General features: G+C 36.7%; 3 protein-coding genes across 3 annotated transcripts in view; 1 reads left to right on the top strand and 2 right to left on the bottom strand.

Annotated features, from left to right (window-relative positions):
- The window catches only part of Ance-3 (angiotensin-converting enzyme Ance-3), a 49771-nt gene that overhangs the window by 12191 nt on the left and 16332 nt on the right, over nucleotides 1-21248 (top strand). The gene's annotated exons all lie outside the window — the stretch shown is intronic.
- LOC110185730 (uncharacterized) lies at nucleotides 5411-6770 on the bottom strand. The gene is made up of 2 exons (XM_020954715.2): nucleotides 6532-6770; nucleotides 5411-6476 (listed from the first exon to the last, which is right to left on the bottom strand). Exons 1-2 carry the CDS (start codon nucleotides 6745-6747, stop codon nucleotides 6129-6131), a joined length of 564 nt encoding a protein of 187 aa, XP_020810374.2. The 5' UTR covers nucleotides 6748-6770; the 3' UTR covers nucleotides 5411-6128.
- On the bottom strand, nucleotides 9517-11797 carry Vajk2 (cuticle protein vajk2). Its single transcript, XM_020954714.2, has 2 exons — nucleotides 11711-11797; nucleotides 9517-10844 (listed from the first exon to the last, which is right to left on the bottom strand). The coding sequence occupies exons 1-2, from the start codon at nucleotides 11720-11722 to the stop codon at nucleotides 10005-10007; spliced, it is 852 nt and encodes a 283-aa protein (XP_020810373.1). The 5' UTR covers nucleotides 11723-11797; the 3' UTR covers nucleotides 9517-10004.

The following is a 21248-nucleotide window of genomic DNA, read 5'->3' as shown; positions in this document are numbered from 1 at the left end:
CCTTTTTCCATTCCCCTTTCGTATTATGTCATTATGTCACTCAACCGCGATCCCAGACAGGTCCAACTGAGGCAGGAGAGTGTGTCAGTTGGTCATTCGGTTGTGTCACTGCTCCACATACGCAGTGGTCGGTCACCAACCATAACCTAAGACAAAGGCAATAACTGTTGGGCCACTCCACTCCAATCCACTCGCTCACTTCCACTCCGATTGCTGGGTAATTAATACCACCACCAGCTCCATCGCCAGTAGCACCACCAGTCCAAGTGGTATCAGGCCGAGGCGGGGTCTGGTCTGAGTCCGATTACCTTCCTCGTTATTATGTCAATGGGTCTTCAGTCAGCTGTGGTTTGGCACACATATCAAGTATACTATATTTGTACATATATATAAAAATAAATCACACTTATAGTCGGGATACAAGTTTAAGGTGCGTAACATATCTGCAATTACCACATAACTAACAAAGTACCCACTCTCTCAAGTATTTCATAAGCTAAACTCCTTTCAAAGAAGGTACTTTTTGTTGAATTAATTAATACTTATTGGAGAGATATTTATAAAATGCTAATAAATTCAATAAAATTCACTTGGTGCCATTAATTTATGGTAATAAGTACAGGAAATTATCTTCTTAGGTTGGGAATTGTTTTAAAAGACTAAAACGTTTTATCATAATTCAATATTTCTAATCGATTGCAGGGACCTTTACAAACATGTCCGGCACCTTATAATCCAAGACTCGTTACGATAGCAAATATTTTCTCGCTTTCGTTGCATGCATGCAACTTTCGATTTCGTTTCAATTCGCGTTTGTTGCATGTCTTGACCACATTGTTCGATTCACATTTTCCACAACCGACGGAAAGCGAGGCCTTCTGGCCTTCTGCTGAGGAAAGAGGGGGCGCCACTGCGGAGGCTGCCATTAGACGCTCCCGCTCAGCTCCAGCTCCGGCTCCGTCTGGCGGGGATTATGTCATATGTTGGCTTGCTGCTGGAGAGCACGCCTACCGCCGGAGAGATGGTTTCGAGTACATTGTCTTTGCCTCGTCATAATCGTAAGATGAAGTGCAATTTACTTCCTCGACTTAATTACCATATGAGCCATATATGCATACATGTATCTATGTGCATATGTGGTTGGGTCTCCCGCCTCCCATTGTGGCCATTGTGGCTCGACGCCTTTGAAAATCATCATTCGATTGAGGCTTAGCCCCTCTGTGGCGATATTCAGGCTGCAGCTCGTTTGTTCGCATTGTCTGCGCCCTGACCTTGCCGCATTTGGCGATAAAGTAAGCTTTACATAAATTCATTCATCTCCCGGGGCTGCGGGGCGGCTTTATTTGTCAACAAAGGTGTCAAAGTTGAACCAGCGTCCGATTGATCACCCATAGAAGCCACTGACTTCGATTTCCATTCGCCGCCTGATTTGTTTAACAATTAATTGTCTTCTTCGCTCGGGCATTCCACTTCCACCCATTCCGATACCAATTGGTCGCCAATTGTGGTGTCTTAAATCTTGGACGAGTTCCAACAATATATAGAGCTGTTAGCCATGTAGGCGAAGCTGACAGTTATGACATTTTATGCGACCGCTTACAAAAGCCTCATTCAGGCCCCTTGTCACCCTTTTAGCTGGTTTCTGGTGGCTGGTGGCTCTTGTCTCGGTTGTGGTCGCCACCTGCCAAGGCGTATAACTGTTTTGGGGCTTCGAATCGTTCACCGTTTCGCGTCTTGTTTATCGCCATTTCGGATGGGGCACAGCCACCACCAACCGCAGGGTTCAATGCATTGCTGGTCAAGGTCGTTGCTTGGGCTTGTTACCCAGCTGACTGAAAAGTTGGCTCGATTGCGGCGGTAATTTGCTTGTGATAATGTCGCATAGAAACGATTACAACAGTTTCAACAACACACCATGGCTTTGTCACCAACAGTGGGCTTGCAATAAATAAATAATAAATAAAGTAAAAACATGTTACACTATAACATATATTTGATTTGTATTAAGAACTTGTAAGACAAAGGGCATGTTAATATAACCATTTATATCTGTGTGAAATCAGAAAGTAAATCTCCTTGATCTTCAGTTCGATTGGCAGGGAAACCCCCCAAAAGTCAAGGCCAATGCACAGCTTCGCCTCCCAATACAAGCACAGCTTTTAATATCGGCATGATCTGTTATTTATTTGGGTTATAGCCCATTCCGATGAACTTGCCATACTGCAATCACTTCCCTCCCAATCAGTTGGTGGCGATCAGCTCTCGATTTCCACACAATGATCGCTGCAATTAGAGCTCAATCAGGGTTTACAATCTCAGGTTAACGCATCTCTGAACCGATTGGATCCAAAATAACACTCAGAAATGGGGTCAATGGCAAAAGCATTTGAACTCTTGGCTCTTGTTTGTGGCGTGGTGTTTATGTCTTCTTTCATTTTTGGGAGGGGAAGTCTGCTGGTTGGGCTTTTATTGCCCGATTCGGTCACATTGTCACGCGCCGTCGATCGCTTTGGCTTCGCTCAATTAAGGCTAAGAAAAACACAAATATCCAAATCTCTTACTCATGTACAGTTAACCATGACGTTCACTTAATCAGGTTTGCGGCTTGGAGAGTCTATCCCCTTTTGGGGATATTGTGGCAGCATAAAGCTAAACTGATTAATAAGGAAGTGGAGGCGACGCTGAGCCTGCGACCCACCTGCGAATTTATGCACATTTACCGGCCGAGAAAGCCAGAAAGACCAGTCGGAGGAAAACCATTTATTAGCATAATAATTCCGCCTTGGGCCAGCCAGCCAGCCAGCCAGCGTTTGTGGCGGACAGCTGTTGACCCATTGACTTAGTCAACAAATTTCGCATTGCCTGCGAACGGATTGCGAAACATTGTGAGGAAAATCCGCTGGCTGTCGTCACTTCTTCGGCAGAAAATATTTTAAATATAGACTTTAATTTTTATTTCAGACTCGGCTACAGTTCCCCTCTGTTTTTGCGGCCATAATTACAACAACACCCAGCGACCAAAGCGAAGTTGGCAATCAAATGCCGAGCTCTTGTTTTTGGTGTAAATTGCGTAAATTGAATAAACATTATGCTATATAGCTGTGGCCCAGGGTAGTAGGTAGACATTCAAGCTGCCTCGCTTCTTGTCGGCATTTTCGTTTTACATTTGGTAAATCTGTTTTTGGCAGCTCTTTGCTTCCCTGCCTTCTGATCCGCACTGAGGCAAAGCCGCCATTAGTTTATGCCAGTGTACATGGGGAGCTCCGAGAGGTGTCCAAGAAGTTCGATTGAGTGTTAGAAATAATAACTTAATTATGAAGTTTTTTGGGGTAGGTAAAACTTTGAAAGGGCATAAGCGGTCAAGTATAAAATTGGATAAAGTCAAATACAGATTGGCTTTTAGCAGTCGGACTCTACGAACTAAATTATCATCCCAAATGAAACGTTAATAATAGTATCATAAATAAAAATAAATAATAATTTTCGTATTTACTTAAAATACAAAATAATGTCAAGTGATACTTAATATTTTGTTTCCGTTAACTAACTAGGAGATCGTATAAGCTTTTATATACAATATACTAGAATTTATTATAGTTTTAAAGAAGAATGAAAGCTATTTATATTCCAATATTAATACTTTTCAACTTTTTTGTATACTTCCTACTACAACTTCTCTTGCACACCTCGGTGAGCCTAAAAATATAGAGCGGAGCGTAATTAGGCAGCACTTAAATGACTGTAAATGAAGAAAAATACAGCAATAAAACAAAAATACGACTATTGAGCAATGGTCTGTAGCGCATAAAACACTAAAAAGCGTGGAACATGTGCACCGAAGAGCCTTACAGATATATGTATATAATATTTGGCAAATTAGGCAAAAAATATACATATATTTGAAAAAAATTAGCAACGATAATTACCGCATCAATCAAGATGTACTTAAGGCTTTCCTATATTTTCCAAACATGCAAAAGCGCACTAAAAGCTGTAACTGTATTGGGAAAACCACTTCCGAACAAGAAAATGTGATGCACAGGAAAAATGAAAACTGAACGCCTTGCAAGTTAAAGATAAAATAAAATATTATTTACTTTACTAGACCATACTCTGACATAATGATCTCCATTTATTTGGATTACAGCAGTTGGCAGACTTCAAGATAGCATAAAATGATCGCACAACTTAAAGTATTATTAAATAATAAATATTTTTTGCGTTTCAGTAGTATAAATAATGCAAAGTATCCTTAATTTAAGCCAGTCAGATCTTTATGGACCCTCTAAAAACCATCTAACAGATGCTTTCTAATTCTTTCTAAAAGCGAAAAGAAAGACGTGCATGAAACATACCAATTAGTAAGTTTAATTCTTAATTTAGCACTAGTTTTGATATCTTGGCTTCCATTTCTCCAGTCTCATTGCTGTTAACTCATTTGCAAATTGCCACAGATCAAATAATCCACGAGCTGCACGATAAATGTCAAAAAATTACCCACAGGTTTCCATCTACTTTTTGACTCTCTGCATTTTTCTGGCTGTTACTCATTTGGTTTTTTGTTGGATTGTCGAAATGTTGCAACACATTCGAGTTTGGAAAATTTCTTTGCAACCGAAAAGTTGCGCGCAAAAGAAATTGCAAGTCAATTACCGTTAGGCGGTTTGCATGGCGCCATGATGCAATCGCGCCACATGTGCCTGCCACACACACACACACACACACGGGCAGCACAACAAAGCTAAGACAACTACAACAATAATGTGAGGCAGGTCGACGACGTCATCAGCATATCGCTAATTGATTGCGTCTGAATTGGTTGTGTCTGCATTAGTTGCTGGTGTTGCATTCACTTTGCCGCTTTTTTTGGGTCGTGCCATTCTCCTCCATTGCCACACACACGCTCGGAGCCGCGGCGAGCTTGCCGCCGAGTTGCGGCGGCGTTTCTCGGGTTAGGACAAGATCAATGTTGCTGCCGTTGGTCAATTCAGGCAACAGGTTCTCCCAAAACGAAAGACTCAAGCAGCGAACTTGAAACGCGTATCAGCTCTTTCTGGACTGCCCGTCATTTGGGTTGATTGCCCCGATAAATGCCCGCCGCTCTCGAGCAGTAGTAATATAGTTTAATAATTGTTGCATCACTTCTCACCGACTCACTTTTCATTTCGCTTTTCGCGAATTACCTGCTTTTTGCTTAAGTGCTTCAGAGATAATGTGGGGAATGAGTGCAGTGAGTGTATCCATAGATTCCATAGATTTATCCGTAGTACGACTGAGACCATCGTAATTAAAATTAGAAGATTTAAGGGAATTTTATAGGTGTGTCATATAACATTCTTTTGAAAATTAAGTGATACAGGTAACAATTTTGTAATAATTGCAAAAAATTATTGATTTTATGAGTATATTTTCACTTTAAATGGAAATATTTTATTAGTCACTAAATATTAGCCAATATTAGCGATTTCTATCCATTCTATATTTATTTGATAACAAACCTATTAATATTACAATACATTAAAAAGTATTAGTCTATTGTCATGAAATTGCATACAAAGAATGTTTAGGCGGTCACATTAGTAATCGAGCTTACTAAATTTTAATATAGAATAAAATTCTTATGTATAGACAGCTTAGTATTATTTTTTCAATTTAGATTTTGACATCATGTTTATTGGTTAGATTTGTGTCATTATAATTTTACTAATTGTGTTATTTGGTGTCCTTTATTTAAAAGTTTTGTTTGATGTTTGACCAATAAGTTTCACTTTACATTTCTCGTCTTTAAGAGCAAATGAAACAAAGAAATGCAAACCTTTTATGGGACTCCCCTTCATATTTAAATGATAATCTCCAATGATGCAATAAACTTCTCCTTCTCTTAAAATAAACAAAAGGCTTTGTTCTTAATCAGGCCAAGTGAGCTCAGTGAGCTTCGTATACGTTTATCATCAGAAACCACGAACTGATGTATTAAGCATTTCGCACAATTGTGAAATTTATACATAGATAAGAGAGGTATATATAGAAATGATTTCATTCTTGCTTTTCTTTAATATTTTGTATATATCATAATATGGATACTTTATTAGAAATCGATATTATCTTGCTTATCAAACAACCCTAGTCTATATTAAAGCTTTTTGCATTTCTGCATTAAAATTGACCCGTTTGAATTCATTAATACCTATTTTTTGTTTGCGATTTTTAATAAAGTATACAGCAGATCCAATAATAATGAGAATGCCAACTGCCAATAGTGCATACAATATATATGGTAAATAGCCTCCGTCATTTTCTTGGCTTGAACCATGTGAAAGCTGATCCATTACGGAAGTAAAGCCAGGTAGTTCCGTATAAGTCTGGGATTCTTCAGTTGTTGACTGGGTTGTCGTCTGAAGCTGCACACAGTCTCCGTCGTCTGATTTTATATAGCCAGGACAACAAACCAATTTTTCTTCCAGTCTGGTTTTGGTCTTTGAATTTCCACGTTTTCAGATTATTCTCAAATCACTTATTTGCAGCACTTACCACTATTTTATTTCCTCCTGGTATTCCCAATTCTGTGAAATACTTTTCAAAGTTCCCGAATTCCTCCAGTTTTTTTGGAACTTCTTCCGTATAGGTAACAGCAACAGTATGGGAACACATATGCCGATCGTCCGTACCGTTGCAATTGGAGATCTTCAGGATTGAAAGGCTGAGCACAAATATTATTAGAACCCTTGACATTTTTGCAGCTTCCATGCGCTCAGGCAGGCGAATAAAATAAAACTGAGTTATTTACTAAGTGTAAAGTGTTCTCGTCTCCTCGATAAGGGTCAGCAGAACCGCACAGTGGTCACATCCGGAAGCTAGAAATTTCAGAAAGCACGATTTTGTTTTTCGTCCAATGGGATTTCGAAAAATAGCTAAAGCTAACTTCTACACGCCAAAGTTTATATATACTTGCAGATTGCAATTTGATTATTAATAATTACTGCAGTAAAATTATGCCTTCTTGCATTACCTTCACATTACATTTAAAGTTTATCAGTTACAGATTTACATTTAAAGTCTTATATTTTTCTCTATATATTCAAAGATCTTTTCTATGGTAGCTAAATAATTTATGACTTTATGTCGTCCGAAATTTTAGAATAGAACATTTATTTCAAATTAGATGAAAAGATTTTGAAAACAGGTAAAGTTATAATTTTTTCTAAATATTTCCCAATCATTCTTATGGCAGCTATATAATATAGTGGGACGATCTAGCCCATTCCTAACGTACATAGAAGACTAACTTTGCAGTTTGCACCAAAGTTTCATTCAGATTTAAAACTGAGAGACAGACGGACAGAACAACATGGTTAGATTGACTCGGCTATTGATGCTGATCAAGAATATATAAACTTTATAGGATCGGAAATAAATCCTTCTTTGCGTTACAAACTTTTGACTGAAATTATATCAAAAGTTATTTAATTATTTGGTATTAGGTTTTAAACTTGAAAAGCAGAATGTGACATCTCCTTATTGATTAGCTATGTATACACATTCTTTATCGGCATCACCAGGCAAGTAGATCTTGAAAAGTGCGCATCTGTACTTATCTATTACTCTGCATGCAGATTAAGTTTGTTTCAGATAAATCATGAAAAGTAATACGAATATTTGAACAGCCAAATCGGATCAAAATTCTGAAAAGAAAATTTTATTGATATTAAGAGGGAACCCAAATCTAATGCTAAAAATAAAGCTAGAACTCTACAAATATATATCAAATACAAATAATATATCAAATTGTCTTTGAATTAGGAATCTGTTATATTTTTGTTAAATTATCTAAATATAAATTATATTTTACCAAATTATATTTTAATATTTAAAAATAAATATTATTTTTTTTTTCAAAATTGAATTATCTACATACCATAAAAATATTCGGTAGCTCTGTATGAGAAGATAAAAAAATCAGTTCAAGTTCAGGGTCCTTATTCATTGATTTTATTTGTTCAGTTAAGCAATGTTTTTTCAACATTTAAAATTAACGTATTTATATTTATTACAAGAAAATTAAGATTAATTTAAAAAAATGATTTATTTAAATAGATTTAGCACAGTGTGCATGATGAATGACTAATGTAGAGAAATTTGATTATTCGCTCACACCCCTTAGCTTGGTACAAAGGTTAGTGGTGTCCAGCGAAAGCCTCTTAGAGGTGTAAAAATAGATTTTCGATAAACTTGTAATAATTTTGGTGATAACCATAGGAGCTGGTGTAAACATAATGACTTGATAAATTATCACGGATTTATCAGAATTAGTGTGGCTAATTCATATTTATTTATCTCAAAATTATAGCTACTTCGAGTGAGTGATCTTAGTTTTCTTATATCATTTTCAGCAACCTCAGATTAACCACAACTTTATATTCTATTTGACCCATAAACAAAATTAAGTTTCATACAATCTTTTCTCAAAGGAAATATTTCTGCTCCTTTAAATTCTTCCTTTCCTAACCTCTGGCGAGTTTCCTAAGGGGATCCATTAGAAAATGTTATCGAGATTGTGTTTCTAACCACTCAGAAAAAATTAACATGGTTTTGAGTTTCAATTTTGCTGATGTGTAACTAAATAACACTGTACTTTTAAATGCAAACTTTACAACTTCAAAACCCCCTTCAATGTACGCCTCTTTGAAAAAAATATAAGCTTAGGTATCTAAAAAAGAGTAGCTTTATTTTAAAGTTGCTTTTAATTTAAAAGTAAAAAAGCTTGAGATACTTTCGGTAACTTTGCATACTTTCAGGTTTCCAAATTTAATCTCAAAAGAATCTAGTAAAATATAAAAAAATTTCTAAAGCATAAACTTAAATAAAATAATTATATTTAATGTAGAATTTGGGTGATAAAATAAATACATTTAGACTTACCATATTGCTTGTAAAAACAAAACGCTATAAAGTTGAATTCGTAGTTGCTAAATTTGTTTAAAATAATAGTTTTCGAGTTCAAATCCAATATATACTCTTATAGTTCGATTCATAGTTTTTCTGGTTTGAAGGATGTATAGGATATTAATTATTTTGAATTAAACGCTCTCTACATAAATTTTAAGCTTAAATGGTTGCATACTTTTATGCTTTGTTTATTATGTATAAACTAATACTTTATAACTTTAAAATTATAATTAAAGAACAATCTAGAGACCGCGGCTATTACCAAAGTGCTTAATGGATATGTCATATAGAAACTAGTTGCTAAAAAGAAACCGACAGAAAGACTAGATTCTTAAGAATGTTCATTTTGCAGTTATTAAATTTATAATGTGCTTTGCGAATGTAAACGAAAACTTCCAATAGATAAACGAGTTCAAGCTGGAAAATAATTAACTGTCGGTATAGTGATTATAATTTTTTTTATCCTTGATGTGTTTCATAAAAATAAACACTTTATTAAGCAGTTTTCTGAGACTCTTAAACTTAAAATAAATGTCCCCTTGAACAATCTATTGGGGGCGAGACCAACACTTTGTTGTTGTTGTTGTTGTTTTTTTTTTAATTTTCTTTTTATTTACATTATTTAAATATGTACAAACATTTCATAGAAAAGAAATTTACACGAAAAAGTCGAAGGAGCAACTCGTCAGCAGTATTTCTCGGTGATTGTCTACAAAAGCACTGTACACTCAGAGGCATCGGATGAGAGGGGGACAGGCAACATCTGAGCGCCCCAGAGGGATTGTGGCAAGCTTTCTGGGACTGGAACTGGAACTGGAACTGTTTCTGTTTCTGTTTGCGCCAGATGAGTGGTCTTCTCCCGCTCGGGATCCTCTTGCAATTTCGGTTGGTATCACAAACTAAGAACTAAATTTGTAAGTCGTACGTTGGCGGTTGCTGGGCATGGGAAAATGTGGGGTGCTTTTTGGGATGTCTTTTTGGATACTTCCGACTTGTTGATTCGCCCGTCTTCACCCGGCTTCACCTCTCAATTGGCCCTCGACAGCTTTGCGTTTCGTTTACTTTTTGTGGAGGTAGCCACCGTGGCCGGAGACGCCATAGGAGGAGATGCCGTGTCCGGAGACTCCGTACGAGGAGATTCCGTGGCCGGAGATGCCGTGACCGGAGATGCCGTGGCCGGAGATGCCGTGGCTGATGTAGGCCGGAGCGGCGGCAACGGTGTGGGTGACGGCCACGGCGGGCTTCACGTGGCTCTCAACATGGACGGGCACGGGCACGGCCACCTTGTAGGGCACTGGGCGGTCCACATGGAAGGGCACCTTGTGGATCACGCGCTTCTCAACGGTGTAGGGCACGGGCTTCTCGACCGGCACGGGGTAGGGCTTCTCAACGTGCACGGGGTAGGGACGGTCGACTGGGATCTTGACGGGGATGCGGATGACCTTCTCGACGGGGTAGGGCTGGGGCACCTCAACGGGCACCTTCACGATCTCCTTGACGGGCACATGGACGATCTTCTCCACGGGGTAGGGCTGTGGCACGGGCACCTTCACGGGATAGGTGACGGTCTTCTCCACTGGGTAGGGCACGTGGCGCTCCACCTGGTAGGGAACCTGCACGGTCTTGATCACTGTGTTGGTGTGCACCTGGGTGGGCAGCTCGGCGACGGCGTGGTGGGCAATGGGGGCGGCAATGGCAACGGGGGCATGTGCCACTCCGATACCGGATCCCAGGATGGCACCACCGGCGGACGGTCCGTAGCCGTAGCCCAGGCCGTGACCGATGCCGCGCTTCTCCTGCTTCTTCTCGGCGGGCTCAGCGGCCTCCACTGGCTTCTTGGGCGCCTCCTCGCTGGCGCTGGCCACCAGCACGCACATCGCCACAAGGCCGAAAATGAGCTGCAATGGCAAGCACACGAAATGGGAGTGAGACCTAATTGGGGTTGGGGATCCGGGGGTGGGGTGGAGGGTGTGGTGCATTGTTACGCAATTGACGCGCTTCCGCGTTTGCCTCCCGCCAGTCCATAATTTCAAATATGACAATTATGCAATGGCTGGAAAGCTGGACAGTTTCGTGGGCAATCAGCCAAGTTCAATTGTGGCCTAGATCCCTAACATATTGCCATCGCGGCGTATACGTAATGTGGAGTGAAATATATTTGCAACCCTTTCTATGTGATCGGAATTTATTGATACGTGTGTGCATGAAATTGATCAGCTTAAAGCTTTCAGTGACTTTAAATAATTATTCAAGCCATTTGGATATCAAAACTTCACTAAAAATTAAATAGTTAAATTAAAGTGGTTTAGATGCCAAATGTTTTCGAAATATATCTTTTGAAATCTCTATATATCATTGATTTCAAAACTTCATTAAAAATTTATATAGTTAAAGTAAAGCGGCTAGGTTAAATATTAAATGATTTCTACATTTACTTTTAATTTTATTTTATTTATGACGTGGACTTTATGAAAGTCAATACTTTCAACTAAACCATTATTTATTCTTTTTGTTGTATTAAACTTTAGAAAGAATGTAGTCCTGCATATAATATAAACCAAACAGTATATAGGTTCTTAAAATTTGACTAAACATGTGAATAAACTTGAACTGGCACACTTTATTTAAAAAATAATAATATTACTTCTCTTGGTAAGCCACTTTGACTAATTTCGAGTTCTTTAAGCACTAGTTTCTCTAACGCGAAATAATGCTAGGTTACACTGGCGAGAAGAACACAGAACACAGCTCGAACCGAACATACCATGGATTTCATTTTGCACTAGGATTTGCTCCTCAACACTTTGCGATCAAGATGGGCTTGTAGTCTCGACCAACCCGCAGCAGTTAACTGAATAATTTCGCACAGACGCGCCGAGCTTTTATATGGCCGATGCTGCGCCGGGATTGTCTCAGCGATCGGCTGCGCAGTCGCCGCAGGTCGAGATCGAGGCCCGAGAGAGCGAGAGCTTTTCTCTCCTCCCCCAGGCCAGTCCAAAGCCTGTCCGTGTGAGCCGTGTGCACAGTTGGCCAAAAGGAAACGCGTCATCGGCGGAGCTTTTCAGGCGCTCTCACATGGACAGTGTCCGTGTCGTTCGTGTGACTCGCTTCCGTGTGCGTGCATGTCGGTGAGCATTTGTGTGAGCCACAATGGCATCGAGCCATTTACTCCACTGCCAGTTGGCGGAACTCGAGTACTTGGGGCACAACTTGGCCAAAAGTAACTCTGAAATAATAATAAATATATATTTTTTTTAAATGTTGCAAAATCGAAAGCAGATTACTCTATAAACTTTGAGTTATTTAACAGTAAAGAAAGAAAATATTAAAACTAAAGGGACCGCACACCAAATTATTTTTATACCTTGTACAAAATTAAAAACTAAGCAACTTCATAACTATATAAATGATATATATTTGTACTTATAGTAAACAAATTCCGATCTATTGTCATCTTATGTGCACAGTGATGAAGTGAATTTAATTATTCTTAGGCAATTCAAATAATTAGTCTACAATTATTCTTTAAAAATTGGATGCAATTTAAATTGTATTCTTTATAGAGTAAAGATTATAATAAAAGGATCTGCTTGCAAAAAACTAAATTGAAAATAAAATAAATAAAGGGTTTTATCATTAAAAAAATAACAAATTTCTGCTCTGAAATATTATAAGAAAAATCAGTACATCTTTTATAGATATCTGTTATATTCATATATTTCAACTCAATACTTTTATCAATATTGTTTAATTGTATAAATCATATTTTCATAGTCAAAAGCAAATGTATTTTATCAAAATATTTCCATAATAGAGAAGAATCTAGAAAAGAATATAGCAGTTCTTACAAAAAAAGTAATAAATTTCATATTGAGATTTGAAATTAAAAAAATAACAATTATTTTACTCAGAAATATCATTAAAAACGAACCATTAATTTGGAAAGTTGATCAAAACACCGTGGAAAAGTCGTTTCATATCTTAAAAATATGTTTTAATGAAAGAAAAATAACACAAAGAGATAATGACATTGCATGTCAGCGAATTGCCATTTCATATTCTTCAAAACACGAACATAAAATTAAACATATATAAAATACATTAATAATAAAAAGTATATATGTATAATAAATACCTCTCTTATTTATAGCTATTTCTATAGTATTTGTCTGAAACACAAACATAAAATAAAATAACCGGGAAGACTTTTTTCGCATAAACAAGAAATTACGCCCAATAGCCAAGTTGCACAGTCATGAATATAGAAATTCATATTAGCCACACATTTTTAACAATTTCAGGTTGCAGTTGCAGTTGAATATTCAATGTAAATTTTAGAGTCTGCAGAAAACATGCGCCGCATAGTCTGTTCGATTCTGTGTGGCTTCGTGACTGAACTTTTGATCTATGATTTCAGCTTGGCTCAGTATTCTGCATGCCTGGCTTTTTGCTGTTTGTGTTTGGTTGTGTTTTTATTTTTTGTTTTTGGCCAGGCTAAGCCAGCTCAAGCCTTGATATAGGTGCATTGATTGAATGCTGCGACGGTGTGGGTAGCTTGACATTTTAATGCTGCATAGGAAATACTCGCCAATGGCCATGTAAATGGAACGTGTGAACAATGAGTGGACCGCAAGCGCTCACAAAAGCAGAACAAACACTGGTCGAATCACGTTAGATTTATGTGCATTAAATTAATTGTGAGCATAATGTCCGGCCATAATGGCATATGGGATCACATTAGGCTTTGTAATGTGCAGTTGAAGGCGAAGGTCGCCCGACATCATCACCATCAACGCAACAATCATCGCCATCACAATCGGCAGCAGAGTTTGAAGATGGTGAAGTTAGTTGGTGATGTATATATAGAGAGGAAATACATATATCACAAGATATATCGATAGGAAATTGAAAAATTATAAGATAACTTAATATATATACATTGAATTTCAATGTTTCGGAATATATATAAATATATTTTTTAAGACCATCAAGTTCAAAAGTGTTGTTTCGGATGAGTTAATCCAATAATATTGTTAGTTGAGGGAATTTAATTATCTTTGAATCTATCTAGTGAATCTATAGAGTTCGCATTTCGTTTCGATAGAGTATTCCAGAGCCATATTTTGTCTGTCTCTGATCCACATCAAAGTTGAACTACATTCATCGGTGGAGATGAGGAGGTTAGGAGGAGGAGGTAGGCCTTGCCTCGCACAGCTTCTTTTGTGGCCAGCTCTTTGAGTAATGTGAGGCTATGGCTCCGCCGCAGAATCGCCGCACTGCAGCCGGGCGGATGATGACTTAAGAGCCTCTATGGAAATATGCAAACCAAACACGAAATCAACGGTAACAAAAGAGCCCAGGCCACCGAGCTCAAGTTCAAGTTTATGCATCCGATTTTGTTGTGTTTGGTTCGCTTTATTTTATGGTTTTTCTAGATCACTTTCATTTTGTTGTTGATTTGCCAACATTTGCATAAACGGACAAAGATGGATCGAAGATCTAAGCTTCGGGAGTTGTTTTTTTTATTTAAATACCCAGCTCTATTAGTTGGGTGGGGTATTTTGGTTTTATATTTAAAAACATTGACATATTTAGTATAAGACAAGCAGGTTTCTTGTATTTAAAGTGTCCCAAAATATATATTATTTACATAAGAAATAACTTCATTTATTATTATACTTACAATTAAATAAAGATGCAGTTCTTTTATTGTTATTTTGATACATGGTATCGATAAATGAAATATGCTGTAAAGTAAAATACAAACATTTTAAAACTATTCTAATATTATAGAGAGAACTATCTCTTCTTGGAGTAATAGGTCATTTTTAAGCCGTAAGTCATCTGGTGAGGTTTTTCCATATCTTTGAACTTCGACCCATGTATTTTTTATAATATCAGGCCAAGGCAATGTTCAAGTCAGGAAATAATTTTAACTTGTAGTTCTGTTTTATACAGCTTTATTAAAGATCTAAATTATTATTTCAGGCCAGTAAAAGTTCTTGCATTGAGACAAATTTCGATTGATTTGAACTAATTGTATATTGAAATTAAACAAACTTGATTGTATGGATTTATTTCTTTCCGTGTACATGTGGATGGTAATAAAAGATGGTTTTTTGCTCAACTTAGATTGTATCCAGTCTTATTTTTATGATAGCTTGGCAAATGTTTTATTGCATTTGGTTCTTAATTTAGATTACCAAACTTTTTGAAAGTATATGGCTCCAACAGTGGTCAATCAACAATTTAAAAAAATAAAATATAATGCGATATATAAAATTAGATCTAAAAGTAGATCAAAAATCTACATTAAAAGGTTGAAAATAAATTAGAAAGTAAAAGATTTCCATTAAAACAACATACATGTAGTATATGGCAAGAATCGAAATTTAATTATGAATAATTCAGTACCAAAGTAAAGTTGTTTCCATTCAGTTGGACGCAATTAAGCTGGCTGATGCTAGTTGGCTCTTCAAATTCACAGATCTATCAGTCATTTGCATATTATCAGAGTTACTTGGAAAGGTGGCTCTTTCATTAGTTAATTCGTTGTTTGACATTTCGCGTTCACTGGCCGCCTGCTAATTTATTTAATTAATTCAAGAGTGACGTCAAAACTCTTCTTGTTATCAAGAAGAAATTATTTCCGAAGAGCCAGGTTAACTCTAAAACCTAAATACTCTTTTGTGTTTGTATAAATATTGTTTCTGTTCTAAATTTATTTAGAATATAGGTTTATAAAATAGGTCTATTGAAACAGATGTATTAGATATATAATATAAGAACGTATATTATAATAGGGGCAATTTTAAGTGTTACATACGAAATTGATTTCAATTGCAGTCTTTGTTGCATTTTGGTCCTTCGAGTCGGATTTCAACCGATTCATATTCTTGTACCTAAATACACATATATCTAATGCATTTGGGTGTTCTTTTGAAGGCTTGTTTTATTTATTTATTATATTATTAGAAGCTATTTATATTATTAAGAATATTTTATGTTGGCAGTGTATTTATATTTGATAATATAGTAAACCAGTCTTAAATTTTTATTATTCTATCTCCATTATAGTGGACTCTCCAGTGGAAATTTATGTATTTTAAGGGGATTTTTGGGTTGGGTTAGCAAGACTAAAATAACCTACCACTAAGCGTATGAGATAGAATTAGTTAGAGAAAAGAGATTTTGTTTGCCGCCGGTTATGCCATAGTACTTTGGTTCTCTGTCAGGCAACTGTGTCATTAAAAATGATTTAAGTGAAGACACCTTTCGTGTTAGCCGGCCATAAATTATACGATAATAAAATAAGCAAACAAAGCTATTCAAATTTGTCTTGCCGTATTGTGGCAAAACTCTATTCTTGTTTGAGATAAAATAAGACAAACAAAGTGTCGTTGTTTTATTTTGAAAAGATTTAAAACTCTAATATATATAGATGGTAATTAACAATCGAAGCCGTATTTTTTGTGCATTGTAGGGCAAAAGCACTCATGAATTTTATTCAACGGCTCTCGATTTATTGATCGGTGCTTAATATTTGTCATTTGCCATTTGTTGGCCGCTTTTTTGCGCCTCCATATCGATGAGTCCCCGAGCAATCTCTCATTGCGATTGCTCCAGTTTTGAGATGCCACGCATTTGTCAATCGAATGCCGAACATGTTTCGATGTCTGAGTCGTGCAAATATGCTCCAAACTGATTAATTTTGCTTTGGCTTTTCGCCAATCAAATCTATGGAACAGCTTTTTGTGCTGAAACCAACTAATTGCGGCCTAATGGCATTCGAGTTGATTTCTAAATTGTCTAAAATGGAATCCCAAAAAACTGATAACTTGATTTAATTCCAATAAACTGCATATATATAAATGTGGAGAATGGTTAGCTGTTTCCTTGGGCTAACTCGGAGTGGTTTTATTAGCACAAGGAAGCTAATATCAATCAACTTGATCTTTACTCATCATCAGACATTGGGTTTGCCCATTTATTATCATTATGACGAGTTCCGAAAGGAAACTGTGAAGGTAACTTTACTCGAAAAGTAAATGGTTCATTTAATTGTGGTCGTTTTAAGTACTCGTAGCTAGTCAGGGTCTTTCTTCAGACCCAAATTAGTCCGAAATTTATCATAATTAAAGAGACGCTCGAGCGACACATTTTGACCCACATTTTTTGGAAATTTGAATTGAAATGCGAATGAAGTGGCAAAGATTTTCTTCGGATGGCCATAAACGATTTCGTGCTGCAGCTAAGGTCTTTCGGATTTTTGTCTTGAGGTTGAGCCGAGTTCGACTTGGGCAAGTAACATTTGTCAATTGAAATGGCCAGAAAAACAGAAACTTGTACAGACTTTGGGTCGAAGACAATCGTGCAAAACCTTCGACATTTAATTTTGTTTCTGTTTTTTTTTTTGTTTTTGGGTTTATCTCTGGTGTGCACGTTTGGTTAGCAAAGAAAATTGCCTAGAAAAAACTGTTTACATGGGGCAATTTTTTTGCTTCTTTTTCGTTTGATAATTGCCCGCAAAAAGGTCAGAAAGAGCCAAAATGAATGTTTTTTTTTGGTAAGCCTGCTGATGGACACTATTTTCGCTTCTGTTTTGGCTCGGCGACCTCAACACCCTCAAAATGAACAACAATAATGACCTTTGGCGGGCAGTTCGCACTTAAATCTTGTGCCGTAATATTTTTGGGAAAACTAAAAAAAAAAATATATACATATCTAGCCTCGAACAATGGAGTGGAAGTGAAAACCCCAAAATGAATCTCTTGATTTGACATTTTCCGTGTAATTGGCCAAATGCGGTTAGGGGCCCGGCCCCGCTTCGAACCTTGAATTATCCATCCGTAGACCAAGACAATACCGCAGCACCGCCTTCGATCGCAGCCGAACACGAAGTGCACTCGCAACCAGACTGCTCAGCCTCTGAGATCTTGGGAGGCTTCAGCCAGTAAAGAACTGGCTAACACGCCCCCTCAACGCCCACTTCAACACCCTCAACAACGAACAGCGTCAAGTTTGACTGCCGAAAAGTTTTAAATAATGCAAATATAGACATTATTTGGGAGCGATTAATCAGGGAAATCTGATTTAAATAATTGAGGAACACTTATTCCATATTATTATTATTATTATTCCATAATTCAGTTCAGTTCAGTTAAAGTTAAGTTCAGTTCAGTTTAGATAAACAATTCAGAAGCAGGGATTAAAAACAGTAAGGCTAAAAGAAAATCTTTTGACATTTGAATTAGAAAAAATAATTCAAATTTCATTATTTATCTATTGTTTTATTTTAATGAAAAAGATGTACCTGACGCTAAAAGTACAAAAGACTTATAATAAAATGCTCTAGTCACACATGTTCAATTTCATTTAATATTTATAATTTAGAATAAATATTTTAATTATTCTTATACTAAATATACAACTTTTTAAATATTTTTTGTGACATTATAATCATGTAAGTGATTGCAATTAGGCTTTTCTTAAACTATGCGGTACTTCTAATATATTTTAAATAAAACAAGCTTAAATCTTACAGCTTATGTGTTGATACTTAATTAATTGAAACTTTTTTAAGTTATATTGCCTTTTACAATTTTCAAACATTCCCAGGAACTGAAAACTATGTAAGTGTTGTTCGTTCCTTATAAACCCTGTCGGCATCATTGACATTTTTGTGTCCATGTTCGAGATCAGCTCGTGTTTGGCAATAAAAATAAATAAATCATTTTGAACTCTGGCCATTGTTCGTTCGTACGAAACCTCTGCAGCAATTAGTGCAAGAAATTTTACAAACAATAAGATCAGAAACACAGAACTGAGACAGAAACGAGAAAAAAGAAAAACAGCAGCAACTTGCCTGGGAATTATGTCGCCTAATCGACTTTTGTTGCTATAGTTTTTTTGCAAGACCGCCGAGGGTGGGAGTATTTAACACCCTGAAATCTTTTCCAAGTCTGTATTTTAATGAATTCGAGTCAACTTACGCAAAAAGTGTGCTTGGAATATTTGAGAAAAAAATGTGTTGCATGAAAAATAAACAAAAACCGTAATTATTAGCCAAACACTTATTATTAGGAAATTACAAATATTTCTTACAATTTTGTTATATTTTATTCAATAAAGTGTTTTGACTAGAATTTTCGAGATTATATGTATTTATTTAAAAAATCTTGCTAGAATTCTGTCATTCTGATCATAAAGAGCTCTGTATCCGGTTCCTATCATGTCAAGTAGTTTTTGTAATAACTGGTTCCTGGAAATAAAACGTAATAATTAAATCAATGTTTCCATTTGCTGCTTAAGTAAACTCATCTTCTTTAATAATTAAATTTATTCCAAATTGAAACAAATATCTTTCCTAAGGCAAAGGTGTAAATAGAAACCGGCTGAAAGTCTTTCAAGCTTTTAACTCTTGTCACTCAAATCTCTATAATTAATTTATAGCATCTGGAAAGGCACTGTCCAATAAATTGAAATAAGAATTAAAATTACATTTGCTTCTTATTAACTGTATAAGTCTTTAAGCAATGGATCCCTAATACCCTAATCATTTATTCCATTCAATCAAGCATTACATGGAACCAATATATAATAAGGATTATCTTGCCATGTCTTATGCCTGCCTTAGTAGTCGTTTTGAATAATTCACCTTGCCTAACTAACCCAAAATAATGAACGACTTCAATTGCTCGATTGACATTTACCCGAATACCACCCGCCTGTCACGCCCACTCTGTTCAATGAAAAATTAGGCAAATGATTTAACTCCAACAACATGTCATGACTCCGACTCCACTCTGTGAAATGCATAATTACTAATATCAACAGCAGCCATCCCACAGAATACAATGAGTAGGCAGAAAGGCAGTGTCAGCGGCAGACTGTTTACTGTGTGCAGCTTGCCTCTTGCAACTCGCAGCTTGCAGCTTTCTGCAAATGCCACAGTGACACACTAACTGGGTGACTTCAAAAGCAGCAACGATCACGCTAGCTAGCATCGAATGCAAAACCCAAAAAAATTATGCAACTCTTTCAGAGTCTCGCCTGCCTGCCTGCCCGTGCAGCTGCAGCAAAGTCGCAGCAAAGTCGCTGCAACTGCCGCAGTAGTTACTTGGCTGGACTCCTGCAGTGGCCTAGTAGTGGCTTGTCCAGATTTGGGGATCTGCCGCCGCTGCAGTTTTGATTTTTGGGAAAGATGTTTTCCAAGAGATTTCCTCTATTCAATTTGGGACTGTCGGACGGTTGAATGCGCCTCACAGGCTTGACACAGTAGTCTTCACAGATAAAGAACTTGAAGGAGTGTCGGCAGGCCCAGAGAAACACTTTCAATACGGAAATTGCCAGTAAATGGGAATGCATCGCGATGGATTCGAGTTCGTTGCCTGAGTCTTTTGTTTCGCCCGCCCGATGCAGGTGAAAGGATTCGCCTCGCTTTCGTGCGAAACACACCCGTGGCCAAGACTAGACCAGGCCACGATTTATAGCCACAATGGGTGGGTCGTTGCATAATCCGATTGAATGTGGTGCGGTAGCATTCATAAGCCTAATTGCTTGCAATTTGAATGCACTGTCAGGTGGGGCGAAGATGAGTTTGTACAGATTATCAGAAGTTGACCAGAAGTCAAACGGGTCGTTTGTAAATTTATGTCAGGATTAAATCAGATTGAACTGTAGCCTGTAGTGCAGATAAAATATGGAAGATCAAGCGGCTCAAGACATTAGGAAAAAGGACCAATAAATTGGGTAAATTTGAACATTTATTATAGACTTTTGAGTAGGGAAGATCAAAGTGCAGCAAAAAGGGTTTCCTAGATATTAAAAGAAAGTAATATTAATAAAATAAACAAATTTGAAATAGTTCAGGTCTGCGAACTTTGATCGAAGTTGTTAAATATTCCATTTTAAAATATATATAAATGTTAGCTTATATGATTTATTTGAAAGTTTTCTGATGTCAGCAACATTACCAATATTCTTTATAAGTTTCAAAAGCATAAATGAAAATAACTAAATTTGGGTACATTTATATTTTTCTTTCACAAAGTAGTTAGAAATAGAAAAGGGAATTAAATAAAACAAAATTAAATTAAATAAAACAATATTGTAGTGTTTCCTATAAAAATAAGAAGGTTCCTGTCTCATAGGAAGCTATAAAATTTGTTTTTGATAAGGGGAAGGATATGTTTATTTAGTTGGAAGTGAGAATATTGATCAGAGTAAAAGAAAATACCATTAAGCATTGGATCTAGCTTCAATCTTCTATGACTAACGTCTTGTTTGTTTGTCAAGTAGTA

The sequence above is a fragment of the Drosophila serrata genome, unplaced genomic scaffold (assembly GCF_035046125.1).
Source record: "Drosophila serrata isolate PLE 108 unplaced genomic scaffold, ASM3504612v1 contig_245, whole genome shotgun sequence".
Classification (NCBI taxonomy): domain Eukaryota; kingdom Metazoa; phylum Arthropoda; class Insecta; order Diptera; family Drosophilidae; genus Drosophila; species Drosophila serrata.
The sequence above is the reverse complement of the archived record's forward strand: the minus strand, read 5'-3'. Positions and strand labels throughout refer to the sequence as shown.